Genomic DNA, 26,215 nt, shown 5'->3' with positions numbered 1-26,215 from the left:
TGATCAGTTATTCAGTTATGGAATACTTTTGAGTATTTCAGCTTTAGTATTAGTAGGAATTATTTAATTGTTACGACCAGCTTACTTTTCATCCTTTCACCTTTCTGTATTGCAGAGTACAGCAATAATTTCCAAGTCTAAACACAAAGTTCAGACCTAGTTTTGACACACGGTTTATTTGCATGTAAACTTTAAAGAACCAACAACCTACAAATCTCAAAACCAAGACAAAACCTTTACCAGTGTTGTAATTCCACAAAATATGAGCTTCTGCCTTCGCTGCATGTTGACACAGCTCATTTATTCAACATGTAATTCGGTTGAAAGAGGCATTTATTGAAAATACTGAACTGTATCAGAAAATCAATTAAACTAGACTCTTATTTGCTTGTGGTATATCTCTATCACTAGTAGTATACCTTGTCATGGTAGGCGGTGATGAGCCACAGCTCTAGGTCCAGGTTGTTGTTCCTCTTCTCCACACCAATAAAGTGGAGGAGGTTCTCGTGCTTCATGCCGTTCACGCTGTACATCTCATACTCGTTCTGCCAAGACAGCTTGTCCTACACCAGAGCGGAAAGACGGATACAGATGGTTTTACATTTATTCACAGGCTCCAACCTCACCATCTCCACCGTTCAGAAGAGTCAAAAGTGAGCAAAGCTACAGTGTCCAGTCGCAGACCTGAATCGGGAAGATCTTGACGGCCACGTAGTCGTTCAGCAGCTGGGCTTTCCACACGCACCCAAAGCGGCCCCTGGCTTTCACCTCAATCAGTTGCAAGGGTTTGTGTCCCATAATGGGGGATGGGGGTGAGGGGCCAGGATCCTGCAGAGAAAGTGGACAAAAAGGGAGGACATCGTCATTCTATATTCTTATTTATTTATTTTTCTTTCTAAAGCTTTAAGAGCATTGGGTTACAAGCATCCTTGGTCTCAGAGAGAGTTATCCTGAAGAGCTCAGGCCAGCAGAATCAATATCATCATCGCATCTTAAATCACATATTACACCTTACATTTATAGACTGGCTTTAATGGGATGGTGCTCTCCTATTATTATTTTTCTTTGCCTTCTCATTTCTTTTTTTTGTTAAACATACTTTATTTATGTTATATTATCTGTTGCTTGTTTTATTAAATTGTGAAAGCACTTGATAAAGACCTCATTAGAAATGCTGCATTTTTTAAATGTATTTGTGATAGCGAAGACACAGCTTACAAAGTAGAATTTAGTTATTCATTTAAATTCAGTTAAAACCCTCAGGGCTACATTTGCTAACAGATTTGCCTTCAGTTTACAGAGGAAACTGGAAGGACGCCAGTTTGATGCCAATGAGTTGCAGGGGGAAGTTAAAATATAAACTAACCATGAGCAAGGCACATGACATTATAAGCCTCGAGATGAATGAATATGAAGAAGGCCACACTGTATAATTCCTAATTACAATGATCAAATGGTTAAACAAAGACATTGTGTGAAACCCTGATAAGTCAAATCTCAAGTCTGTGTCGTGTATTCAAGTGTAATCCCATATAAAGAAAATTAAATGCATGGAGTCCAAGTGTTTCAAGTCTAAAGCATGTTAAACACAGCTGGTGATCAGGATTATGCTGATCACTTTCACATGTGAATTCACAGAGAAGGACAGAGGGCGAGTGAGGATAGAGGGACACAAGGAGAGAGACAGAGAGAGAGAGGCTTGAGCGGGGAAGGTTAAAAAGGAGCACACAGTGAGGGAGTCACATTTCCAAAGGATAAAAGGTAGAGCAGAAAGACCAGCACATGACTGATGGCCTTTGATGAAACCAGATATGCTGCTGTAAAAATCTCGACTTTACTTCCGTGCCTCTGTGTCGTGGCTGTCAGTAAAAAAGAAAAATCTTTTTCCCAAACAACCACAGCAGTGTTCATGTTTTTACATGAACTGAAGGCTTACAAGGTGCTTGATAAGCTGGAGCAAGTTTTAAGACCCTGAGGCCCACAGACAGGATCCACTCACACACTGTGATAATATATCAATCCTGGTCTGTTTTCTTATCTTCCCGTAAAAAAACCTCCTCCTTTTTTTTCACACTTCCAAGGTTTGATGGAAACAACAATCAGAAAAATAAGGTTCCTTTGGATAGGGTACATTCCAGCACACAGGTTACCTCTGCTGCTGCATGTACTGTTTGGCATAAAATCCTTTCCGACAATATCCCTTTCTTCCCACAGTGAAAAATGAGTTAAAGCGGTGCAGCCAGGAAAAAGCCAAAAAGCATTTAACTGCAGGAGTAGTAAAACCGGGAGAAGTAGCTTCAGGTTTTTTAATACCTGTCCCAACAAGATTATTGCTGCTACTGAAGCTTACTGTATATAATTTATGAGTTTGATTTTTATCAAGTGGAAATCTGATGCCTGGTCATGAACTGCACGTAAAAACATAAACGAAGAGAAGCGTTTCACCATTTTAGACTCCAATTTCTCAGTCTCAGAACATTTTTGTAAGTAGTTAAACAACAAAAAGACTTGCGTCATTTAATACTGACGATGGTTCAGTGCGACATTTTGCACAAATAAAGCTGTTTAAATAAAGGAATTTCCACCGCAAATAAATGAATTACATTATTATTATAAGTCCCCATTCTGTTATGAAAGAAAATCAAGGAGTAACAGGTAAAATAAACAGACAAACATGTAGTGCAGACAAATGATATTGAACATTTGTAAACTGATCCACTAACACATGATGCATACAGTCCAAGTTGCTCCATCCAAGCCCATAATGACGACTATATTGTACGACACCATCCTCAATTCTACGGCATTCTGTTTTATTATAACCAGTTTATTTCTCTGAATTTTTATTATAAATGATTCATGTTCTTCAGCCTGGAATAGTTGTTTTGGTTTCAGTACCACATTCACACACCAAATACCTTCAAAGAAACATTAATCCCATCTAATGTATTATTGACGCTGTGGTGGTGCAATTATTGTAATAATAACAATTTCTGCTTATTTAACAAGGAGCTCTGCATGAATAAATAAAAGTATTTGTTGTTGTTTTTTTTGGTATAAATATGGAGCAGGATTTCCATCAGGGCAGTGGAGAAGGGGGGGAAAGGGGCTTCGAGTGGGAACTGGTGTGTTTACTTAAAGCCTTTCCTCTCTGACAGAGAGCTGCGAGGCAGACCTGCTGTCTCTCCCCTCCGCTTTCACACCAAATGCCAGCCAAATGATGGGGAAAATTACCCATGATGGTGCCGAGGTTGGATTACAGAGAAGCCCGAATGTTCCCATGTAAGGACCCTGAAAAACCCTCCACATGAAAACATTGCACCAAAAAGAATGAAATTACAGCTTTGATTCAGATACATGTTTCACGTATGGTTTTCATAGTCAGGCCTTCAGACAGAAAAGAACTAGAAGTTTAGCTCGAATTTGATTAGCTCAAGAGTGATCTCTACATGCTATCCCGCGTTAATCATCTTAGAAACATATGGTGTAGTTTGATGAGTGACCCTTATTGATTTATCCACTAAAGTTGAAGGATTTGGTACTTGGTAGTGGCAGGCTGTAATTTCAGATCTTATGTGAGGTGCATTTCGTGGCATGACCAGAGCTTGAGGAACAACCGACATAAAACTGACAGATATTTGGTTTCAACCTTTTTCAATAGACCTGCAGCAGTGGAAAGGAATAAAAGTGAATATGCAGGAATATGTCTGGGTTTTTGCTAGTGCTGGGTGGTATGACCAAATAGTGCAGTATTATTGAAAATTTCAACAGTTTCACAAAATACAAAGACATTTTTCTCTTGAGCAAGCGAGAGAGGTGCAGTTCAGTGTGCGTGTGTGTAACTGCATATATTATTTGTACTCTAATAATACATGTATTCTGCTAAGTTGGTGTGATAAAGTGCTGATTGCTGCAGTTACTACCACAGTTACTGCCTCAGCTAAGCCCTTAGCATCTGTGGTGTGGCAGCGAAAAGGTTTCCCTGTCCAACAGTGTTTTGCTGCGTCACTTTCTGATTTTCACAAAAAAATTATACCACAGAAGAAATAAATACCGGTTTTCAGTATGAAAGTACACCGTCCAACACTAGTTTTTGCTTGCATCACAACAAAAGGTAGAAAATGCACTTGTAAATGTACAATTACATGAACTGCAGCAGCTAAGTGATGCACAATGTTCTGAAAAGATTACATGAACAAACAAGTCGATCTTCGAGTGACGGCATTTGTTAAATGTTTGAAAAGAGGCCAAAGGTCGTGATGTCACCCACAAGAATCTGAACTCTCGTTTTGAAGCCAGAACTGTGATTCAGTCGCACCATGTCGACATTGTGCAACCAGACATTCAGAGGCATCACCTGCAATGAGGCTCCTAATGGAAGATACTAGCTGTCAGTCACACTGTTTTTCACACATGCTGTACATTCCTTACATAAGTTTAACATAATTGACAAAACTGTCTATTTGAAGAACACCTGAAATCATTTGAAGACTTGAAAACTAGCGATTGAGACCATACAATTTTATATTGTTGTTATAAATCAGGTTGGACGTCGGGTCCTTTTCCCATAGACTTCCATTCAAACAGATTCATTTTTGCAACCATCATCAGTGGATATTCAATATATTCTCATTTTTCTGGTTGGTCTCAGAATGGCCCATTAACCTACAAAAACAAATAATCATTCAAGTCCATTTAAAAGTCTTAAAAGTGGTTTTAGTCAGACGAACACAATAATTATACCTTTAAGTTTTTTCCCCAGTGGCATGTAAACGTACTGACTGATGGCTGCACTGTTTTATGCTTTCCTGCTCTGTCTCGACTGCGCTGCCTTACAATGACATTGGTATGTCCGCACAAATATCTCCAACACCAAATTCTTGTGAAGCCACTGAGTTGAGTGAAATATAAGACACCTCCTCTGATCATGAGGTGCATGAGAAAATGACCATTGAAGGACAGCCGTGATCAAAATACCATGATGGTTCAAGGGCATAAAGCAGGCTGTCGTTAAGTCTGAGTCCAGGGTGAATTCCTGCTCAGTTACTCTGCCTCGCAACAGACATGACAGTTTGACCGTGACTTTGATGTTAAAAGATTATTAATGGGTTTATGGGTGATGATGTGATGGTGGATACAAAAGCTGCTTCACGTTTAAAGCAAGTCATAGTTGCTCTTCTGTTTGTCCAAGATAACACTTTGATGACACCAGTTATTGCAGGATTTGTTTCTTTCCTTGCATCTGCATTGTTTATTGGAAACTCTCGTCTATTTTCCTGGCTTCTGCCTGACGAGGCGGCCAGGCCCAGCGTCCCTTGGGAGTCACTGGATCCCTTGTCCGATCACAGGGCGCCGTGGCCTCAAAACGGGGCGCATTACACTTAGTCAGCAGACCACAGGAAACAGGAAAACAGAATCTGCTGCTTCATTCCTTTCTTCTCATCTCTAAACCATCTCCCATAGCTTAATCGGGTTACACCTTCATCTATAACACCCACACAGGTCTGTGAGGGCTTGGTTTGAACTGTGTTTAGGTCCAGGTCAGGTACACAGTGATAAAAGTGCCATGACTTTTGAACAAGATGAAAACCAGAAATTACAGCGGAACAGAATATTAACGCCCTTGGTTTTATTTTGTGAGCTCCCTTCTCTTTTTCCCCATTTTCAGTTATTTCTTTTTCAATTTTGAGCCAGGGCACATATGTGAAGGCTTACGCTGCTCTTGTACTCAAGTTATTTACACTCTCTGAATTGAAAATGTTCCAGGTAAATGGCAATGCTCCTACTTTTGCAAATTGCATCTGCACTCGTCCTCAGTCTGCATGTAAAATGGAAAAGCATGCTGCAGTTTCAGTTTTGAAACACCTTGTGCGTTGTCTCTCTGCATGAGGAAAGCCATAGGTCTAGCAGATACCATTTTGGAAAATGGGTCACAGTACAAACAATGAATTACATAAACATCAGAGATGGACATTCATACCAAAAAAAAGTGCTGGGGAGGGGGGGCTGCATTCAGGGCCATGTTGGCCACTTTCCACCATGCACAATATATTTTCAGCAGGGAACACAACAGACATCCATCCATGCAATAAACCCAGGCAGAAAAAAGGAATATAACAGACAAAAATGTGTTGCGAACCAAGTAAACGAGACGCAATAAAAAAAAAAAAGCAAAAGGTACAAAATGGTGCTCTGAGATTAAGGGTGGAGAATTCATACCAAGCTCTGAACCCAAAAAGGGGGAGGGAGGGCTAACAGTGCTTCAACTTCAGTAAAACTGCTCTTACCTCCACCATAATGTGAAAGGCGTGCTTGTCGAAAAAGGAACATAAGAAGCAAACAGAGAAATTATTGCTATTTTCTGTCAGTTAGTGGATGAAATAGAAGCAGGTAAAAAGTCGGAGTTGATATGTCGTCCCTCAACAGCCTTTCGCTCCCACTTGTGCTCCAGACCAGGGCTTCCAAAGCTGTGGTCTGGGACACACAAAGGGTCACAGGTCTGTTTGTTAATAAGCATGAGAACAAAGGCAAGATGATTCATTTTATCAACTTAAATGAAAGTGTTAAGCAAAGCAATCGAAAATGAACCGACCAATGTGGAAAAAGAAAACAAAAAGTACTAGATCACAGTAAAACCAAACTCACATAAATACAAAGTTGAGAACAAAAGCAACCTAATGACAGATGCATCCTACTGTTTCAATGTACCCACAACAATCAAATAACACTGAAATTGTGATTTAAGAAAGAGAATGAAAGCCCATAAGCTTAAAGCAACACAAAGCTCAGAGCTTTCTCAACCATGGACCATGTTTAGGATTTTTTGTCATTTAAGACAGCAACTGATGAAAGACTACAAACAAAAACTCAAACTTAAATGACTAAGAACTTGTTTATCTGGGTGCAGCTTTACAAAGATCTCCCCACTGGCTTTGGGGAGATCTTTGTAAAGCTGCACCCAGATAAACAAGATCTAAGTAGGTAGTAAATGATGACGCTAGTCACAATTGAATGGAAGATACGATAAAATTAGGAAAAAAGGGATCCCGGTCCTGGTTTAAGTTAAAGGGCTCCAGGTTTGTGAATCCAATCCAGTTTGCCTCCACTTCACACCGAAGTCTGAATAATGGAGGCTTGGTGGCAAATATGCAGTCCATGATGGCACCATGACTGTGGGAAATAAAGTTATTGTGCCACAAACATTTTTTTTTCTCCGAATCTTAAACTAGATTTAATCTGTTTAAAAAGTTAATTTTATGTGTGCAACAAACTCAAGCATGAGTTATTTAATGAAAACCACTTTGAAGCACAACCTCCAGCCTAGGTCAATGTACAGACAACAACTACAAAAGAAAGTTCAGCTGTAGTATTATCTATATTTAGATGGGAACAACTACTTTTGCATTATGAATCTATGTCTCAATTCCTTGCAAAGGGAACTATTCACTGAAGAGAAAGACAATCACTGTTCAGGGTAGAGTGGGAGATCATTTTCTGGAGCATTTTTTACTGTATTGCTTAAAATCCTCTTCACAACCCAATTGTAACCACTTGTACACTAATCGTGCATGCTCAGAAGACAACGCCAGAGCTTGTGCTAGCTTGCTAAAAATATAACGAGAAACGAGACATTTGCAGCAACATTATGGCAGAAAAGGTGCCAACAACAGGTTTTTGAGAAAGCTACTGCCAAGAAAAAGGCTGATGCAGCGCGATCCAAGACCAGAGAGAACATTGGTGCTGCATTTGAGCGGCAACGACAACTGAAAGCCCAGAAAGGGCTGCAAAGTGATGACATGGCGGCCCTATTTCTACTGGACAGGTAGGTTAATTGTATGTCTTTGTGATCTTTTGAGAGTGTTTGTTGTTTTTCGGCATCACGTTGTCATTTGAACAAGTATCCAAAAACGTTAAAGTCACCCAAAGGTACTGAAAGTTACAGATGCTGTGCCACCAACACTCTTTGTGAACAAGCATTGCGCGTTCCTGTGCTCTGGAGGCGTAAATTTGAAGGGAAGTCTGAAGACAGGGGCTTGGACTTCTGAATTCAAAATGTACTGTAGCCTGCTCAAACAGTTTTTCCAGGATCTCCAACCCTACCTTTAAGATGACTAAAAAGAGTAATGAAGCATATAAAAATTTGAGGTGATAGGTTTCTGCATTTAATAATCTATCTGATCTTCTAAATTCAATTTTGTAATGACATGAATGTACCTACTTATTTTCATGCTGTTTGGGCTTTAGCTTACCTTATCCTGTATTAGTTGTTGGATCATTAATGTGAAAAACAAGCTGTTTTAATACCAATACGTTACATATTTGGATCTTAAAGGAACCAGCACTGTAGCTGCCTCAAGCATCTTGTTCAGAAACCGAGGAAGTAAATTATAATAAATAACTATTACTAATATATTTGATAAACCAGAACAATGATAATGACTTCCCCTTCACACAGGGCATATTGAAATCTGACTAAAATAAAAGAGGTAGGCAAATTGTTGCTGACAAATTAAAAGAAAAAGTATTCGTATTATGCTAAGATACAAGCAGCACAGAGAAATGAGCGAGGGAAAGCATAGGGCTGATCTACTGACCCTTGTTTATTTGTCAAGTCGTCTTTGTTGTGGCATTAACAAGCAAATTAAAATCAAATCACATTCAAAAGCTAAGACAGTAAGGTTAACTTCATACTTGAGCTAACTAGGGCTGCCTTGACTGACAAATGGTTAAACCAAGCTCACGTCTGAATTGCTTGTGTTTGTGCTTCACAACATAACCACTGTGAAATAACCACTCAAGTACATTTGATTTGCTGCCATTTCAAATTTCACATTTCACTCTCCCGAAAATAGGAAATCCAGAAAACGTCCTCTTGCATAATCTGATTTTCATCAGCCAGGTTTTCCACCATCTAATTCACTAACTTGTCGTGGAACAGAAGGTGTGTGTTTTTACTCCACAGTTGCTAGAAGCTATCCTCAGTGACTTTGCAAAGTGACCTGCTGGAGTGACTAAAACAGTCAGTCACCTCTGCTTTTTTTAAATACAGCCTGTGGCGCAACACAGAAACACATTTGTCAACAATAACAACAAAAAAGAAAAATAATAGATACATGATACATGACATATTTCCTCCCACTCCATCCATCTCCTTTTGAACCCCACTGGTTTATTAATATCTTTCTCCATCTAAACTGGGTTCCTTCATTTACACCAGAATCTGCATGTGAAATAAACAGGGCTTGCAAATATAGTTGATTTGTCTTCCTTTAAATAATAGACTGGTGGAAAAGCACATGAGCAAACTGCTCTCTTTGTAGAGCCCTTTGCTCTCCTGTCCTTGTACACCCACTCAGTCATGCACTAGTACTCTCCAGCACACTTGTTCCACTCTCGCTATTTTATTTCATTTTGTTCCCCTTGTGATTTTATCAATCTTTTAGCTGTTGGGGATTTGTTTTCCCCCTTTCTTACGGTATCATCATACGTTATCTGATCCACCCTGCATTGGCCATGATCTTGTTTTGTTTTCGGAATGTATTTATTTATTTATTTATTTATTCATGCGTTTCCAGGTAAGATGATTCATAAGTCTCTCAGCGGTGTTGTTTTTCCAGTGTACATTAGCATCTCTGATTATATTGCATCTGTGTCCTTTTTTTCCTGCTATTTTTTAACACTGTGCAAATATAATAACGAAGGTGAGAGTTTGCGTGTCTCTTCTCTATCCCTCCCCCACACTCCACTCAGCCACCCACCCACCCACCCACCCACCCACCACCATCCTCCGAGGCAGCGCTGCGAGCATCTCTGTGTTTAGTTGTGCTTGCCTATATAAAGCCTCATCAATATTGCACAGGCCTGTGACTCCTCTTCCATACGGTGGAGGCTCTGCATTGCTGCCGGGGGTTGAAACAACCTCATGATGGAACTGGTTGATTCAGGTGCAAACATGAAAAAACTAAGCAGCGGAAGGAAAAGCATGGCCGAGCAGGAACAGCTTATGCGTGAATAAGCAAGCGTCATGAAATGTGAATGAGGACACGCGGTATGATGTGGATCAAGACTCCATTTTGCCAATGGACAATGTGTACTTAAATGTATGAGTGATTTAAAGCCTCCTGGCACATTATGAACTATCCCAATCTGCATTCATCTCCTTGATATTCTTGCCTGGTGCCTTCAAAGACAAGTCTGTTTTGTGTGTTTTTGATTTAAATAAAAAAGAAACACGTAAAAGTAAAAAGACAGAAAGCACGGCTCCACTTATCCTTCTGTACAACGTTAAAAGACGAAACTGAAAAAGCAATTATCCCAGCACAAACTCTCAGCACAGACTGTGCGTTCTATTTGACCACAGCTCTGTCCCTCCGCAGTGCAGGGCAGGAAAGGCCAAGGCTATTTGAGCTCACTGAGAAACTGGATCAGCGCAGAAGTTGAAGGTTGGTTAAATAGAGATGGCAGAGCAGTCTTCTTTGTAGTGTATCATACAGCAAACTTTAAAAAAGTTGTCCTACAGCAGAAACTAATAGGCATTGACTCTAAATATAATCATCTTTAGGGGTGGGAATAACCAGAGACCCCACAATATGATTTGAAAATATATTAATTAAATAAATAAATAAATAAATAAATACTTGGTGTCTCAAAAGCAATACAATACTGCCATGTAAATAATTGTGAAAAAAAAGATTAATCCCCGCCCCTATTAATCTTTTTTTTATTATTTGCATTTGATGCCTGGCAAAATTTCATTTTCTAGCTTAATTTTCACAGCTTTTTTTTTGCACTCAAAGCAGCTCACACCACAATGAGACAGAAAGTTTGAGTTTGCGAGATTTCTTTCATCTGGTTTTCTTTTTCTCACCCAGAAAAGACTTACATGTGTGGGGACGAGGGCAGCTGGGTAGGCCAGTTTGTGATGTCGCCACATCCAGAAAGAGAAGAGGACGACAGCAGCCAGGCCTATGATAGGAACCAGGGAGTAAAGGAGAGTGCTGAAGAGCTCGGGCTTCTGTGAAAATGGGTTGGAGGTGGCTGTAGGGAGAGAAATATGGAGAGGGTGGTAAAAAGAAGCACAAAAGTTAGCAAAACGGCACAGATTTTATCTGAATGGCAACAAAATTGAAGCAATGAAAAATTATGAACTTGTCAGAGTAAGCAAAAATTAAAAAAGGAAGGGTGAAATATATGTTGAGCGAAAAGAAAGACAGATGACACCATTCTCTAAGTGCAGCATTACCTCTGCTTACAGCTTACTGCCACTGTGCTTAGGGATCATATCAATGCACGACACACGAACACACGCAGCAGGATTAGCGAATCCATCTCGTGACATAACGTAATCCACCCACCAAAAATAACAGAGCTCTGAACTGTGTCCGACCCCAGCAGGAGTCGCCTGGCGACGCCTGCTGGCTCAGCCTGTCCTCCCATTACAAGGTGTGACAGTCTGATTCGGCAGCACTGTCAAAGTGTTGACGCTCAGATGTCGGACACAACTAGCATCCTTAGGACGGACGGTGGTAACGAGGCAAGGAAAGGAGTAAGGGATAAGGCGAGGGGCCACTGGGGCTGCACCAGCTGCATCATCAGACTCTGGATTTTTGGGGAACTTGTTATTCTCTATGGGGTGTCGTCAAGTTTCAGAAAGTCTAATTTATAGGAACAAAAGAGAAAGACTGGCATTTTGGATAATTAAGTTGAGAAGTTATGAGTACACAAACATCAGAATCCCCAAATAAAGCTACACCAAATATCAAAAGCTGCTAGCACTTCTTCTTGCATTCGCTGTCATCAAATCCAGTATTTATTTATTTCTTTAGATGCTAGATATTATATTTATATTTATTTATGTTAATCAGCTATTTTTGTGGCTGCTGATGCTTAAATCATACCAGGATTATATTGCAGTTACATAAAATTAGGCGAACTCTAGGCATCCATTATAATTAGGGAGAAAAGGCTTCATCTAATAAAGAATATACCAAAGTGAACGTAGACTATGATTTACACAACATTATTTTTACTGTAACTTTGAGGTGAACTGAAGCATTGAAAATCAAGCAAAAGGCTGATTGCTTACATTTCTGTGTGGAGGTGAAAGACAAATAAAAGACATATTAACAAACACGAATGTAACACCTGACTGAAATTCACACAATGTCTTTCGCAAAAGCATTCAAAGTAAAATCATGGATGTGGTTGGAAATAATTATTACAATTACTGAGGAAAAATGTATTTTAATGTTACCTTTCCCAGTTCCCTGTTATTGAGTGGTGCAAAGACACATACTTAAAGACAGACATCTTTTTCAACTGTAAATGTACGTACTGTAGGCAGTTGAATGGTGCGGGTCGGTCTGTGGCACTTCAGGGGCGTATAGGAACTTCTCGTTGCACATGTTGCCTTCACAGCAGCAGAAGAAAACATCTGGACTCTCCTTCCTCTCAACGCATTCATTACTGCAGAGGACATGGAGGGAGACATTAAAAACAAACAAACGCGCACATACACTGCACAGGACATAAAAGCCATTTATCTTTGAAAGTACACACACACAGCAGACGACCTCTAAAAGGCAGACACACAACTACACAAAGATACACTGCTCTCCTTCCTCTCTATCCTCTCACTGCTGCCAAAAGAAAAACATTTACAAAATAACTCCTGCGCACACTGATACACAGAAAAAAAACACATGTACACTAACACACTCCCACACATACACACTCGCTCTCTTTCACAATCACACAGTCATCAGATAAAAGCCAAAGGAAGTGGCAGCCGCCCTCAACTTTCTCTGGACTCTCCAGGGAGGCTAGGCGGCGCCGTCTGAGATGAGGTACCCAATCTGTGCGGACTGCAACTTTATCCCTCGGGAATCAAAGAAAAACACACGCAGAAATTTCTCCAACCATTATCTGATGTCAAGTTTATGTTCTAGCAACGATGCAAAAACTCAAAAAAACACACCGTCTTGTATAATATATGCTTACAGTTTTGATTTAGACGCTTGGTTGCCACACAAACACACACACACACTCACGCACGCACACACTCTGGATATTCACACAGCAATTTAAATTCCATCTGTCAGAGGTAATTAAAAATGTAGGCTTGTACGAGTCATTCAGCTGGAGGAGCACACAGAGGGACAAAAACTGTGCTCAAGGTAATTTCTGCTATATTTGCAGACAAGCGGCCCTCATGATGTGCTGCCTTTGTTCTGTGTGAATCATGATGAGAAACACAAAAACACAGAACACAAAAACATCCGTTTTTGTATGAACCACTTGTGTAAAAAAAAAAAAATTAAGCTTTAGTTCAGATTTCAACCAGTAGTACACATGAAATGACAGTGCACACTTCCCATATATGTCATCTCAAGTGTATTTGCAGGTTCTTCAAAGCCAAACTTTGAACACAAAACCATGCAAACTCAAAACGTTTTGAACTGAGTGAACTGTCAATCTGTAAGTGATGGGTCAAAACTATGACACTGTCAGTGGATAAACAGTATGGTAAAGACTTAACTACAACAATAGCATAACAATTATGGTTGAAGACACTAAGGTACAAATCAAATGTTGCCTGACTTATTCAAAAAGATCCGTTGAAACGCTCCGTTTGATTTTGACTTTGCATTTTCTGCAGTAACCCACACGCACCTGTCGTAGCAGTTGACGTCATCCAGCCAACAGCCTTGCTTGACAACCTCCACGGTACCGGAGACGTTCTTCCATGTGGCGAAGCAGTGCCGACGCTTGTCTTTCTCACCACGACACAGCTCGATGCCGCTGCGATTGGTGCGCTCCTTCTCCCAGCTGGAGTTGTAGTACGCGCACTCCTGAGTCTCTGAGCGTCCTAGGATGGCACCTGGAGAGGACAGAGAGGACGTTAGTGAAATGTCTTTGAATGTGCAGTCATTATTAAGAAAACATCCAGGCAGATGAGGGTTTCCTGACTTAAAGGTAAAAATAATGATTGACACTTTGCCAGGTACATCCTGAAAAACAAGAGGAAGCAGCTTTTGACTTATTGCCCAACTCTGTCACTGACAGAGCAGAAAATGCAGATTTTAATCTTTACAGCCTCAAAGTGTGGGATACTACATCTCATGTCAATACACATACAAACAAGAAAACTTTTTTTTAAGACAGACCATTAAAACCAGTCAAGTATGACAGACAAGGTTACAGAGAAACACACAAGCCACGCAATGAAAACCAAATCTCTATACAAACACAACTCAAGTAAACCAATCCACTTCTCTTCTTCTTCCCGCCAAAATAAAGCATCCTCAGATTTCCTGGATATGAAATCAGGCAGCCGGTTTTTGCAAACCTGATATCCAGAGAAATATCTGCATGACAGCTTGTCACTTTTAGCGTTGCTGTTGCTGCCTCTCATGACTTGTCAGGAAGGTAGTCCAGTTCAGACTGCTGACAAGACTGAAGATAATAAACCTCTGTTTGTTTGTTTCCTAAGTCACTGCAAACCTCATGATTTAGGAACACTTCCTACTCGTTGACTTTGTTGGTCCAAGATGTAATGCCGACTATCATCAGAGTTCTGTACTTAAAAGTTTGAAAACTTGCAAAGACTCAAGTGCACAATTTCAAATAGCAATTTCTCAGGCTGTTGATGGAAGAGAAAGGTGAGCAAAATCAAACACACTGCCTAAAGCCTTAAACACTAAATGGAAATGTATATAATCCCTGCATTAACTGGAGTTTATGATCCATCATTAAAATTTTATCATCACTATAAATGCTTTTTGTTTGTTTAAATGCTGAATTTTAAAATCTAATGTGGGATTAGTGAGGGTTTATTGTGCATATAGAGCTCATCAGTTTAAGCTGTACTTGACATTTTGATTGTTTATTCTCTATTTGTTGTGTATACCTGTTTAATTCCCTTTGAATTCTCATGTGTTAATTTGTCCACCCCACTAAAGGTTTGCACTCTACCATCTTATATTTACACCAGCTTTTAAATTTCTCGAAAGTGCTCCATCATTTAACTTTAAAGTCTTGCAAATAAAAGAATAATACTCCAATTTGGGTGGTAATTACACACTCTCCTCTACCAGTGAAATAACAGAAGAGGAGTGTCCACCCTGACTGTGTCACAGCAGCTTCCAGAAATTAGGGCTTAGCTTCCATTATGAGGTTAACTTCAGGGAGATCATGTATTTTTCAGTAAAATGGCTGCTTAAGTCAATCCAGTTAATGCCAACCCCGGCTCTGGAAGCATCACATGTCTCTTTCCAGCGATAATAACAGCTGCAGATGGAAGCGAGAAAAAAGTGGCAACTTCACTGGCAGGCAAGGTCACAGTGCGTCTTAGCAGCACTGATGGCATTCTCTCTCTCGTCAAATCCATTTCCCATGAAGCCTCGGACTATTTCACAGCAACAGGTGCGGCTGTGAACTGTTGCTTGTGAGAGCAAATGGATGGGGCGAAAGCAGAGAACAGAAAAATAGCCTGGACTGATGACTGAGCAGAGCCCACTGTGTGTTGAAATAACTGGGTTTAAACAAATATCACTTGCATTTACAAAGAAACACATGCAAGCACAGGAACATAAATTACACGGTGCAAAATGCAAGAAGACCCTTTAAGCTATTAAAAGTGCTTGTGTAAAAAGATGTATGGATTTGCCATAACGTGAATATAAACAAATAAATGCCACAAGGAAGATAAAATCACTTTATATATGGTCAGAGTTAAACTCACTGCTGGGGAAATAAAGGTAAAGGAAAAAAAAAGTACTAACTTTTTCCTTTTTTTGCACAAACTACTGCTAAGACACCCTTGAGCAATAGACTCGAAAGTGCAGAGATTAGGTGTGAAGAAGATTTGTTGAAAAGACCAGTCGCCCTGTCAGAAAACGCTTAATGTCTGTGTGTGAAATGTGAAAAACACCTGGCAGAAAAATGAAAACAGTGCATATATAGAACTCAAGTGGTTGGTGCGGACCTTATGATGTCCCATCATTCTTTCAGGCTGATGTTTGCCTATAGGGATAGTCTAACTACACTTGCAGTTTGAGAAAATAAAGATAATTGTCTGTGGCTGGGGGTGAATGATGGGTATTAAAGAGGTGTCCAGACAAATTGCCTACAGGCAAAAAAAAGACGAAGAAAAAGCATTTGATGTATGTATATTTTGACCCTGCTTTCAAAATACTACTATAGAGAAATACTGCTGTCCAATGTATATTATGTAGTATTATGAATATAGATACAAATGAAGTGTCCCAGGCTGTGTTTTGTGTGTTTAAATCCACTTCAATAGGATGTGCAGCAGTTTAAACAACCAGTGAATGGTGACAGGTTTCTATTCTTTCTAATTCACCTGTGTTGAGGTGAATGCCTTATGGGAGATGAAGGTAAAACAGTAGGTTAGCTCATTAGCTCATCAGCCATGTTAATGTTGATTCCCCCAGATGTTATGCTCTGGTGATTAACATACTCATTTGCATTTTATTCAGAGCAATTTAAAAGAAATGCCAACGCACGATGAGGAAGCAGGCCCTGCATGAACCTCATTAAAAGAAACTGTGCATACAAGAACAAGTGGGCAACCTGATGAAATCTAAGTAGACACGTAGATTCTAGATTTGTGCAACTGCGATCAAGTTTTATAATTTATAAATTATAATTTATAATTGTTAAATGAGTTTTTTTGTACCAACTCTCAATGTCTAAAGAAAGCATTTGTATTTGCTGTTTTGAGTCCTACAGTGGTCAAACCAAGACTTTTCTTTTCTTTTTTTTAAACCAGACTACACAATAGGGGGCTGAGAGAAACATCATTTTGATTCCTCTGTGCGCCTTGTACATGCAGCTCAACTGACAATTAAGATGACTTTGACTAAATCAAAAGTTTAGGTATAAAATACAGCAATTCTGAATAGGACAGCGCTCAAAATCAATAAGCAAGACAAAAGCCTGCTGTCTTTGCCTTTGGCCAAGATGAGGTGCAACAGCTCAACTGATAATGCCTCCATTCCAATATCACACCGTGTGAGAAAGAGCTGTGAGCCATGTGAACTGCAAACACAGAGCACCGCTGTAAATACAGCTCTTAAGAGCTAAAATCAATCACTTCGCTGAAATGAGGTGACAGTACAAGCTGGCCTGCCTATAGAGTCATGTGCCAAAGGTGGACAAGAGCTGTATGGCAGTATGGCGAATATGAAGGCTATAAAGTGGATAAATCAATCTTCTGACTAAGTCGCAGCTCAGAGTTCACTAAAGGGAATAAAGTCACAGAGTGCAGAGCCTACACAAGCAATTGTGCAAGTGCACACAATAGGGCTTCCACCCACAAGCACACATTCATATAATAAGTGTAGCCTCTTTGTCTCTAAAAGATATTTGACACATTGGAAATGTCAAACACGAGTGGCACAGCCTCACTTTGTTTGCAGCAATAAGGCTAAGAAAGAACGAAAAAGAAAAGAAAAAAATGCCACTGAGGGGCTGCAAGGTTTGCTTCTTAGAAAAGACCAAATCAATGTTTATTTGATTCATTATGCAAAAAGAGAACAAGTGAAACACAAGAGAAACAGCACAGTAACAAAGAAGGCTATACGTCTAGTTAATAATAACGGCTGGTGAGACCAAGCTAGAAGGTCAGTTCATGCAGGGGTAAATCAGTGAAAAGGAGCATTCATAGAGAGACTAGATGGAGTTTCAATCAGTCAAATCACCCCCACACAATTCCTTTCTCTCCAGAAAAGAAATGACCACATTGTGTTTCAGAGAGGCTCCTTTCTCTCTTCCAGTCATACAAGAGATTTATCAAGGTTAACCGTGACCTACTTAAGCTGCAGATATTTAAGCAATGCCTGCCTGCAAAACATCTACACACCCGACCCACTTCTCTACGTCCACTGGGGTTTTCTTTTTTCTTTTGAAAAACTGCTCCTCTCCTCACCCCTCTCTCTCAGTTTCTGCCCCGTGGCTCTTTTAAAAAAAAAAAAAAAAAAGCACTCTGACATTTTAGGTTTTACACTTCGGGCATTTAGCTGATGCTCAGTGATTAAATATCTGACTCCTGCAGCACCAAACTTACACAGAAAAAAAACTGTAAAGCATGATTTATACACTCTTAAATGTGTTGAGCAACAGATGCATACAAAAATGTGTCACTCAACTTCTTCATGTCTCATATTGTGAGTGATAGACAGTTCATAATCAACTGTCGGTCAAAAACCTATTAAAAGCCTATTCTCATGTTTGTTGTTTCAATGGATGCATTGGCCACGTCCATTTCTTTGCTCATCATTATCATTTCAGTAAAAACAAAGAAAATGTAGCACAGTTATAAATGAAAATAAAACTACATAAATTATAAAGGCTGCGCAGCGTTGTTGGGCAAAAACTATCCAGTGTTGAGTGACTTGAGTATGAATCAGGCTTAAGAATGCAATATAGTCCCATGAATTCTGAAAGAACACTGCAAACAGGGAATGTGATTCACTTGAGAGTGTGTAATATGAAGATGGAAAAGATGGGGAACTTGGCGGAGATGCTGCAACTGTAGGAGGTTACTGATTATCCACAGGCTCTAAAAATTCGATCTTTTGTCTCATGGCCAATAGGTCATGTTAGGTTGAAGCAATTCAGAGAACTTGATTCTTAGAGTTATAGAGGCTGTGACACAGAGGGGGATGCTTTCTCTTTTGGTAGCGAGGCGCACCGTGACAGAGCTGAAGACTGTCAAACAGTCCGCTTGCCACTGGCTGCAGTTCACCTACCATTTTCCAAATAAAACCAGGCAAGTTATTCAACCCTGCAAAGCTTTATGACTCATTCACAACGTCACTTCACATCAATGCCATGTATCACTAAATCCCCACAACACAGGAAGCTCCATTGGCAGAAGGTATTTGCTTTAAGAAATCCTTTAAATCAACCTTTCATGACTTTTGTTTTATATTAGGGTTTTTCTTTAAAGGTAAACACTACAAAAATACGACCAAGCTGTCAATGGCAAACCTGGAAAATTATTAGAAAGAGTTTGGACCTAACTTTTACTGCAATTTAAAAGTTGGGTTTGAATAACATCCATTTGTTTCAAGGTTTAGTAGCTAATAACAAAATGAGACAGCAAACATAGTCAGCAACTACACCCTTATATAAACAGCAGAATTACACAGTTCACATTATAATGTATTTATTATTAATAACCACTGCATTTATATTTAATGGGATTTTTTCTGTAGGAGAGTCATTTTTTCAAAGCAATTTCCTCTCTAAACATGCCACTTCATGAGACCATGAGAAGCCTGAGCTGAGTAATAGAACAAACTCACTTTCTTATTACTCAGATGACATTCACTTTCTCAGCCCCGACTGAAAACACAAGCCAGACTTTCAAAAAGGAAACAAAAACCACAAGGGAGAGCTACATTGGATCCTGTGTATTGGCACATGTCTCTTTATTAGCTGAGTGAGGGCTACAAGGCAGGAGCCTCACAGCAGAAACGGTTCTGGTCTGATCTGCAGCCAGGCCAGTGAGGTACATGCTGGGTGGGAAATGACCACTAACTAACTGCCAAATGTTGGAGAAATTTTGACTAAACCACTTTGGCAGGTAGCCAGGCAACTCCTGGTGGTTTTGTTGTCTGTCCTACAAAACTAAAGCTGGCTAGTGAAACAGATAAAGTGTCTGATTAATTTAGGAGTGTGGAAGGATTGTGTTTTTCCCTCTGAGTTTCAGCAGCAACACTAAGTGGAAAGAGAGGAACACCACCGTGTGCCAAAAGATACGATTGTTCTATAAAAATAAATGTATACGTGCCTCCTCTTCATCAGCAGTTGTCTCAGTAATTCATCCTACACAGTGTTTAAGAAGGCTTTGGAATTAGCTGGTCTTTCCGCTACATGAGAAGTAAAACCTTTATGTTCTACTTTCATGGCCATGTGAGCTCTACATCATGCAGTGTTCGTTTCACCAAAGCAGGAAGTATTTAGCTCCAAAGATACAGGAAAGAAAAAAGAATAGCACAGGTAAATAATCTGTCAATAACCAGGTGCCATTTCAGGCTAAATATCTTGTCATCATGTATTTTTTGCCAGGAAACTACTGAGGCAAATAAGAACTAAACATCCAATTTCCTGTCAGTGGCTGGTCACAGGGACAGGTTCTGCCACCTCATAATGAAGTGGAATTTTGGCGGGCCAGGTCTACACTCGACACAGTGTACAGCAAAGTAGGTAAACAAGTCATTTATCAAGGCTTTTTTGTGTGCCTGCCAGGAGCGGGGATTGTTCTTTATGATGGAATTTGTTCTCAGGATCAACTAATCATCTGCGACCAGGCATACATGAATTAGATTTGAGGTGATGTATAGGTGCGTGGGGCAGTGGTTTGTGTGGGAACATGTGCGAAAGGTGCTAAAAACAAACGTGAGTGATGATTTTCTTATTTTATTTTTTTTAAAGTAATGAATACAGAAGTTACACTGAGGCCAGGGTTCAAACTGCCGTCTGCAAAGTTTGCCTCTTGGCTTCCCAGCAATGCTTGTTGTTGCTGCTTATGCAACCTGACACTCCTCCCCCACATAACTAACTCAGGACACAACTAAATACAGCTTTTGAATTTGTGAATAACCACGTACATTTAGGCAAGAAACTTTTCCTAGTAGTGTTAACACCCTGTTTGCACCCATTCAAAAAAAGCAATAATAATATCTTTAAAAAGTCCCCTGTCCTATATAGTATACAACATAATCTGCACCACTTCCCTCAAATGTTGTGCAGCAGAGAAGCAGAGTGAGAGATTCTGGGTGTGTTTTTCAGACACGTGTACTGAAGAAAAGAGAAATATCTGATGTGGTTTCCAGATCAAGCACAGTTCAGGTGAACTCATTTTGCAAGCCGTCAGGTCTGGATTGGATTGGAAACCCCAAAACCAATCAGGCAAATTTCACACCATCTTCGAAAGGTGTTTTATTGAGTGAGTCACAGGGTTCATTTCTGTAGATAAAAAAAAAATAATAATAAAAGCGACATGCATATTTCTGTAATTTGCCACTCTTGGCAGTACAAAAGCAATCAAACAAACCAGTGAAGGAAATAAATATTGGTTGAAATCCCTGTGCATGGAGTGTCAGGTCACAACAATTAATAATTAAAACAATGACATTTATTGCCAACTATTTGGATAATGAATTAATTGGTTTTAAGTGTTTGTTTGTTTTTCAATCCAAATGCTTAAATGTTTTTATGTTGCTTTCTCTGCTGCTCTGTGACAGTAAACAGAATGTATTTGGCATGAGGATGTTGTCATTGTGATAGGCATTTTTCACAATTCTTTGAGATTTTATGGTCAAGCTAATCAATTAATCAACGAAATATCTTGCAGCCTCATCAGTAATACAAACTACCATGAGCTGCAGCACTAAAAGATCCCATTTAAAAAGATAATACCCATAATGGAATGTAGCTATAAATCTCCACATCCAAACTCTCTCTCTCTTCTTTTTCGTTTACAACCACTATCCATCCCTTCTGCCCGACTTGTAAACGTGGGCACTGCTGTTTAGAAATGCAACCCACCACTTGCCTTCAGGGCAGCTCCTGGCTGCCTTGGATAAAGATTTTTTACACCATTTATAGCTGTTTTGACTATCACAGGCATTAGGCACCAGAGGCAGCATGGGAGGCCTCTGGCCCATGGTGAGGTTATCACCTGAGTGTATATCATGCAGGCTAGAAATGGATTCCAAGGTCCCACTGCACAATGTACATAAAGCAGCTGGCCTTGCTTCATCAGGATTCACTTGATGTGAAAGATCTTCCTCATCCTCAGGTATCTGATGCAAATAATTATATAATTTATTGTGACAAAGATGGTGGGAAAAGTAAGAGCTCCGAGACGAATGAGGTTTTTCTTAAATTGTGTCTTTTAGAGGAAAAGGTAGCAAAGTTGCACGGTTATATCAATGCCATGTTATCTCTAGCAGCTGTGACAATCCAGCTGCTGTAGACGAAATGAATAAAAGCACTCACAGTCAGACTCTATTTTACAGTAGATGGTGATTTTTACAGAGCGGCCTTTGGGTCTCACTGGAGGGCAACGTTAATGCTCAATCAGATGGTGTCGTGACATGGCAGGGGTGGTTGGGTTGGCTCGGGTGAGCCAGTCACAAAGACTGCACTCTTTCCATGGCAGAAAGGAGGGGGCATGATGTGTGTGTTTGTGTGTGCGTGCATGTAGAGAGGGGGGCATTAAAAACCACTGCACTCAGCAACTGAATCCAATCCCTTTAATCCTCACTGGTATGCCCGAGCAACAAACGCCCATTGGTCTCTGCCTCAATTAGCACTGATGAGGCCGGTTGCCGGACAGGTCAGAAGAGTGCCTGCGTCTCTCCCCGTGAATCACCGTCGACTGTACCGTGCAATAAGAGCACATACCAGCGTAGCCCAGTGTCCCCCGTGTGTAATGGGCTGCAGTCGGCCATTGCATACCGTACATTCTTCACAGGACAAGCAATTTAAAAAGTCTCGTTATCTCTCGCAGGGTAATGTAGAAGGAGCTTTTACTTCAGCCCCTATACTATCGCCTCTGTGCTTGAATAGTTTGGATTTATTTGAAGGGTGTGTTAAGTGCCACTTGGGTTTAAAACTGAACTGTATATTGTATTTGCAGTGATACTGCAACATCACAAAGCCTACAGCACAAGCATTTCAATTTATTTTTATGAAACAAGCAATCAATGAGTGAAGAACACAGGGAAAGGAAGGAGGGAGGAAACAAATAGAGGCAGACAAGCCATTATATATATATATATATATATATATATATATATATATATATATATATATATATATGAGGAGATTGGCCCTTTGAGACTGCAGTTCAGTTCAGACAGATTTTCAATAACCCACGTCTGAAAGTGCATCATGATCACATCTTGTAGGTGACGCAGACACTGATATATATATATATATATATATATATATATATATATATATATATATATATATATATGAGGAGATTGGCCCTTTGAGACTGCAGTTCAGTTCAGACAGATTTTCAATAACCCACGTCTGAAAGTGCATCATGATCACATCTTGTAGGTGACGCAGACACTGACATGTGACCTCGCAATTTCATATTGTAAATTAAGATCCTGTCATGGTAAACAAAATGTGACACCAGGTCCACTGTCTGCAGATTTGCTTATACTACAAAAGAAAAGGGGAGAGAGAAGGTATCGACTTAGGTCAGATATTGAGCAGAAAACGCTAGTAAAACGAGAGGACCATGAGCAATTATGCAGATAAGTTTAAATGTGTGTGTAACTTGAGGAGGACGAAAATATGTTACCAGTAAACAAATGTACATGAGACCACACATGTACTGCAGGATGTTACTGACCACTTACAAAAGAAACTTTGGGTTTGACTCTAATACTGATTTTAAAGCAGTAAAAAGAAGCAAGTGTGTAAAATTGGTCTCAGACTTCTGGATCACTGTATATCAGTTCCAAATATGTTATCTTCTTGATTACTGATAATCAGTCATGCCCCCTGAAATGTGTACAGAAATACATTCTGCAGTAAAGGTTACCCAACAGTAGAACACAGTCTGTTGCTGCTGCGTGTTACTAACACATTCCAAGTCATCTCATGTGTCTACAGACATGTCCTCTGCCGTCCAGTTATGTTCACTGTTTGCACGAGTCACCAGCTTCTCGTTTGTAGAAGACAAACCAATAAACATCGAGAGTCAATAAATCCTCCCTTTCATCCATGGGGCTATCTCACAACCTCGCCATCTCCCAGCTCATCTTTATATATAGAGTGAATTAATGACACACACTGGTCACATGCCACCAAAACCCAAAAAAGCACCAACACGTGTGTATTTTTAATTGAGATTATATTACGGGTGCAGTAAGCTAAGAATTCGAATGTGCTGATGCAGAGAATAACTGTAATGTTTCTCCAGGGTTTTATAGTTTTGTTTATCAATACCAGTGATGATGACTCAGTCATTACCAGCAACAGCTAAAATTGCAAAAGTCTCTTTTCTGTCAGTGCTGAATGGAAAGAAAACTTGTTTAACATTAAGAGTTTCAAGACTGAACAAATCCCCTAACTACCTCACTGGCATTTCAAACTGCAGCTGGTTCTACGAGTGAGCTAGTGTCAACACACAAGTCAGCTTCAAGACTAAAGCAGCACAAGTCTACACTGATCTATTGCTTTTTCCTCTGTCAGTTTCTTTAAATGTAATGTTTGTGTAGGTAACAGGGCAGTAAATATCAAACAAAACATGTGGATGTTTGCAGTTTACACGCTAAATGCTCCCTAAATGGAATTTCATGTTTATTAGATTAAAGCGCAAAATGACAGCAATGATAATGGCCGGACGACAGACCCAGGATGGCCCACAGACAACATTACCCTTCAGTGGTTTAAGGGGTCAGGGCGACCTCTATGACAGCAAGGAATCTTGACGAGAGATGGACAACGACGAAACGACGGACAAGGAAGGAGGGAACGCAGAGCGAGTGTGAGGACCCTTGGGAGAGCCTGAAACAAGAGCATGATGAATGTACAGCTCGCAGTTTTTAATCAAGGATCAAAGCCGGGCCTCTCCGTCTGAGCAGCCAGCCTGTCTAGACTGAGACTCTCCCAAGCACATAAAGCAACATCTGCAGGATGCATTAATTACAGTAAAGGAGCATACTGGACTGTTCTCTGCGGTACCAACACATCGAGAGACTAAGATAGAGACTAAAATAATCCTGTTTATAAAATAGTTTTCATGAAGTTACATCAGTATATTACATTTTGAGACGTAATCGCAGGCTTAACACAAAAGGTGATGATGTTTTTTCAAAGCCTTGAGTTATTATCTTCCCTGTCATTTGTTTTAATATGATTCGGTAATGGTTACAGAGGAAATCCATCAACTTCCCATTATAGAAGTAAGCACAGTCTGCATTTACATTTTAGGCTTTTAGCTGATGCTCTTATCTGACGTGACTTACAACAAGCTAAGCGAGTATATTTTGCCCAAGGACTAGCTGGGAGGATGAGTACCTGACGCGGATGTCAAACATGTGACCTTTTAGTTACAGCATGGACTTTGTGACATGTCTGTTACAACCACAAAAACCAAGTGAAGCCATGAGTCTCAAGTACAACATTACTGATCACGAAAGTCAAGCCATATTTTTTAAGCAAATGGAGATCCACAATAACAAGATAATCAGGATGTGAAGAATTAGCAAAAATAAATATTGTCTTGTAAGACAGGGACAGTGCACTTCCTGACTTTTCTTCCAGGCCTACAAACATTTAGGCTACACTCATACAACTACATTTACATTTGAAAAACGTTTTCAGATTTAAAAAAAGCAAAAAAAAAACATTCTGCAACCTGAAAACGTTCAGGGCCATGCCGACACTTCTAAAAAAATACATACATCACAAGATCAATAAGGTGCACTGGATGTGCATAAGGCACTTTAAAAAGGGAAGCTGAACCAGAAAGGACTACTTATTACAAACAACAATCTTGAAAATTAAAGAGTAAGCTTGTCCTGTTAAGAGGCCAAGGACGAGGTGAAACTGAAACTGAAATACATTACAGCAGATAGTCAAGTTATGGCTGATAAGAACCTATCAGGAAGTCAATGCCGGTAACGATGTCATCATTTACAAAGGCCCAAGCAAAAAAATAAAGAAAAAAGAGAGAGACAGGAGAGTTTTCAATCTTAAAACAAAAATGGAATAATATGGATGTAGCCTTAGTGTCCTCACTGTTCTGAACAGCCATTATAAAAAAAGAATTGGGCCTTACGGCATTTAAAAACAATATTTTGTATTTGTTTTGACCTGCTTGCTTGCAGTATCTAAGCTGCATCAGATGGTGTCCGCCTCAAAAAAGGTTACGCTAAACTGGCTTTCCAAATGATTTCCTCTAATTACTTAACCTCTGCAGTGCTTTATCAGTGTATTGGCCTGTGAGGCACTCAGCCCTGTGATACCAGGAGCAAGTTGAAACAAATCGCTGCTGCTGTAGAAACCCCCCTCAATAACAATAATATGTTTTGATTATTCTTAATTGCAGTGAAAGTTTAGATAGTCGTTGGTGAGAGTGTTTTATGGAGCTTGAGGCCATTCAAAGCCTGTTAAAACATCACAGTCTCATTTTCAAAAGGTTAACTTCCAT

At 39.8% G+C, this 26,215-nt stretch overlaps 1 protein-coding gene across 1 annotated transcript in view; it reads right to left on the bottom strand.

The window, feature by feature from the left end:
• Window positions 1-26,215, bottom strand: part of LOC122784346 (activin receptor type-2A-like) — a 40,098-nt gene that overhangs the window by 7,476 nt on the left and 6,407 nt on the right. Inside the window, exons 2-6 of the mRNA XM_044049588.1 lie at window positions 13,672-13,879; window positions 12,335-12,465; window positions 10,883-11,037; window positions 685-828; window positions 420-563 (exon numbers count right to left, since the gene is read on the bottom strand). Coding sequence (XP_043905523.1) covers window positions 420-563; window positions 685-828; window positions 10,883-11,037; window positions 12,335-12,465; window positions 13,672-13,879 — 782 coding nt within the window. The remainder of the gene's footprint in view (window positions 1-419; window positions 564-684; window positions 829-10,882; window positions 11,038-12,334; window positions 12,466-13,671; window positions 13,880-26,215) is intronic.

This window comes from Solea senegalensis, linkage group LG2, assembly GCF_019176455.1.
Source record: "Solea senegalensis isolate Sse05_10M linkage group LG2, IFAPA_SoseM_1, whole genome shotgun sequence".
Classification (NCBI taxonomy): Eukaryota; Metazoa; Chordata; class Actinopteri; order Pleuronectiformes; family Soleidae; genus Solea; species Solea senegalensis.
Note: the sequence above shows the minus strand (reverse complement) of the source record. Positions and strands in the feature narration are given on the sequence as shown.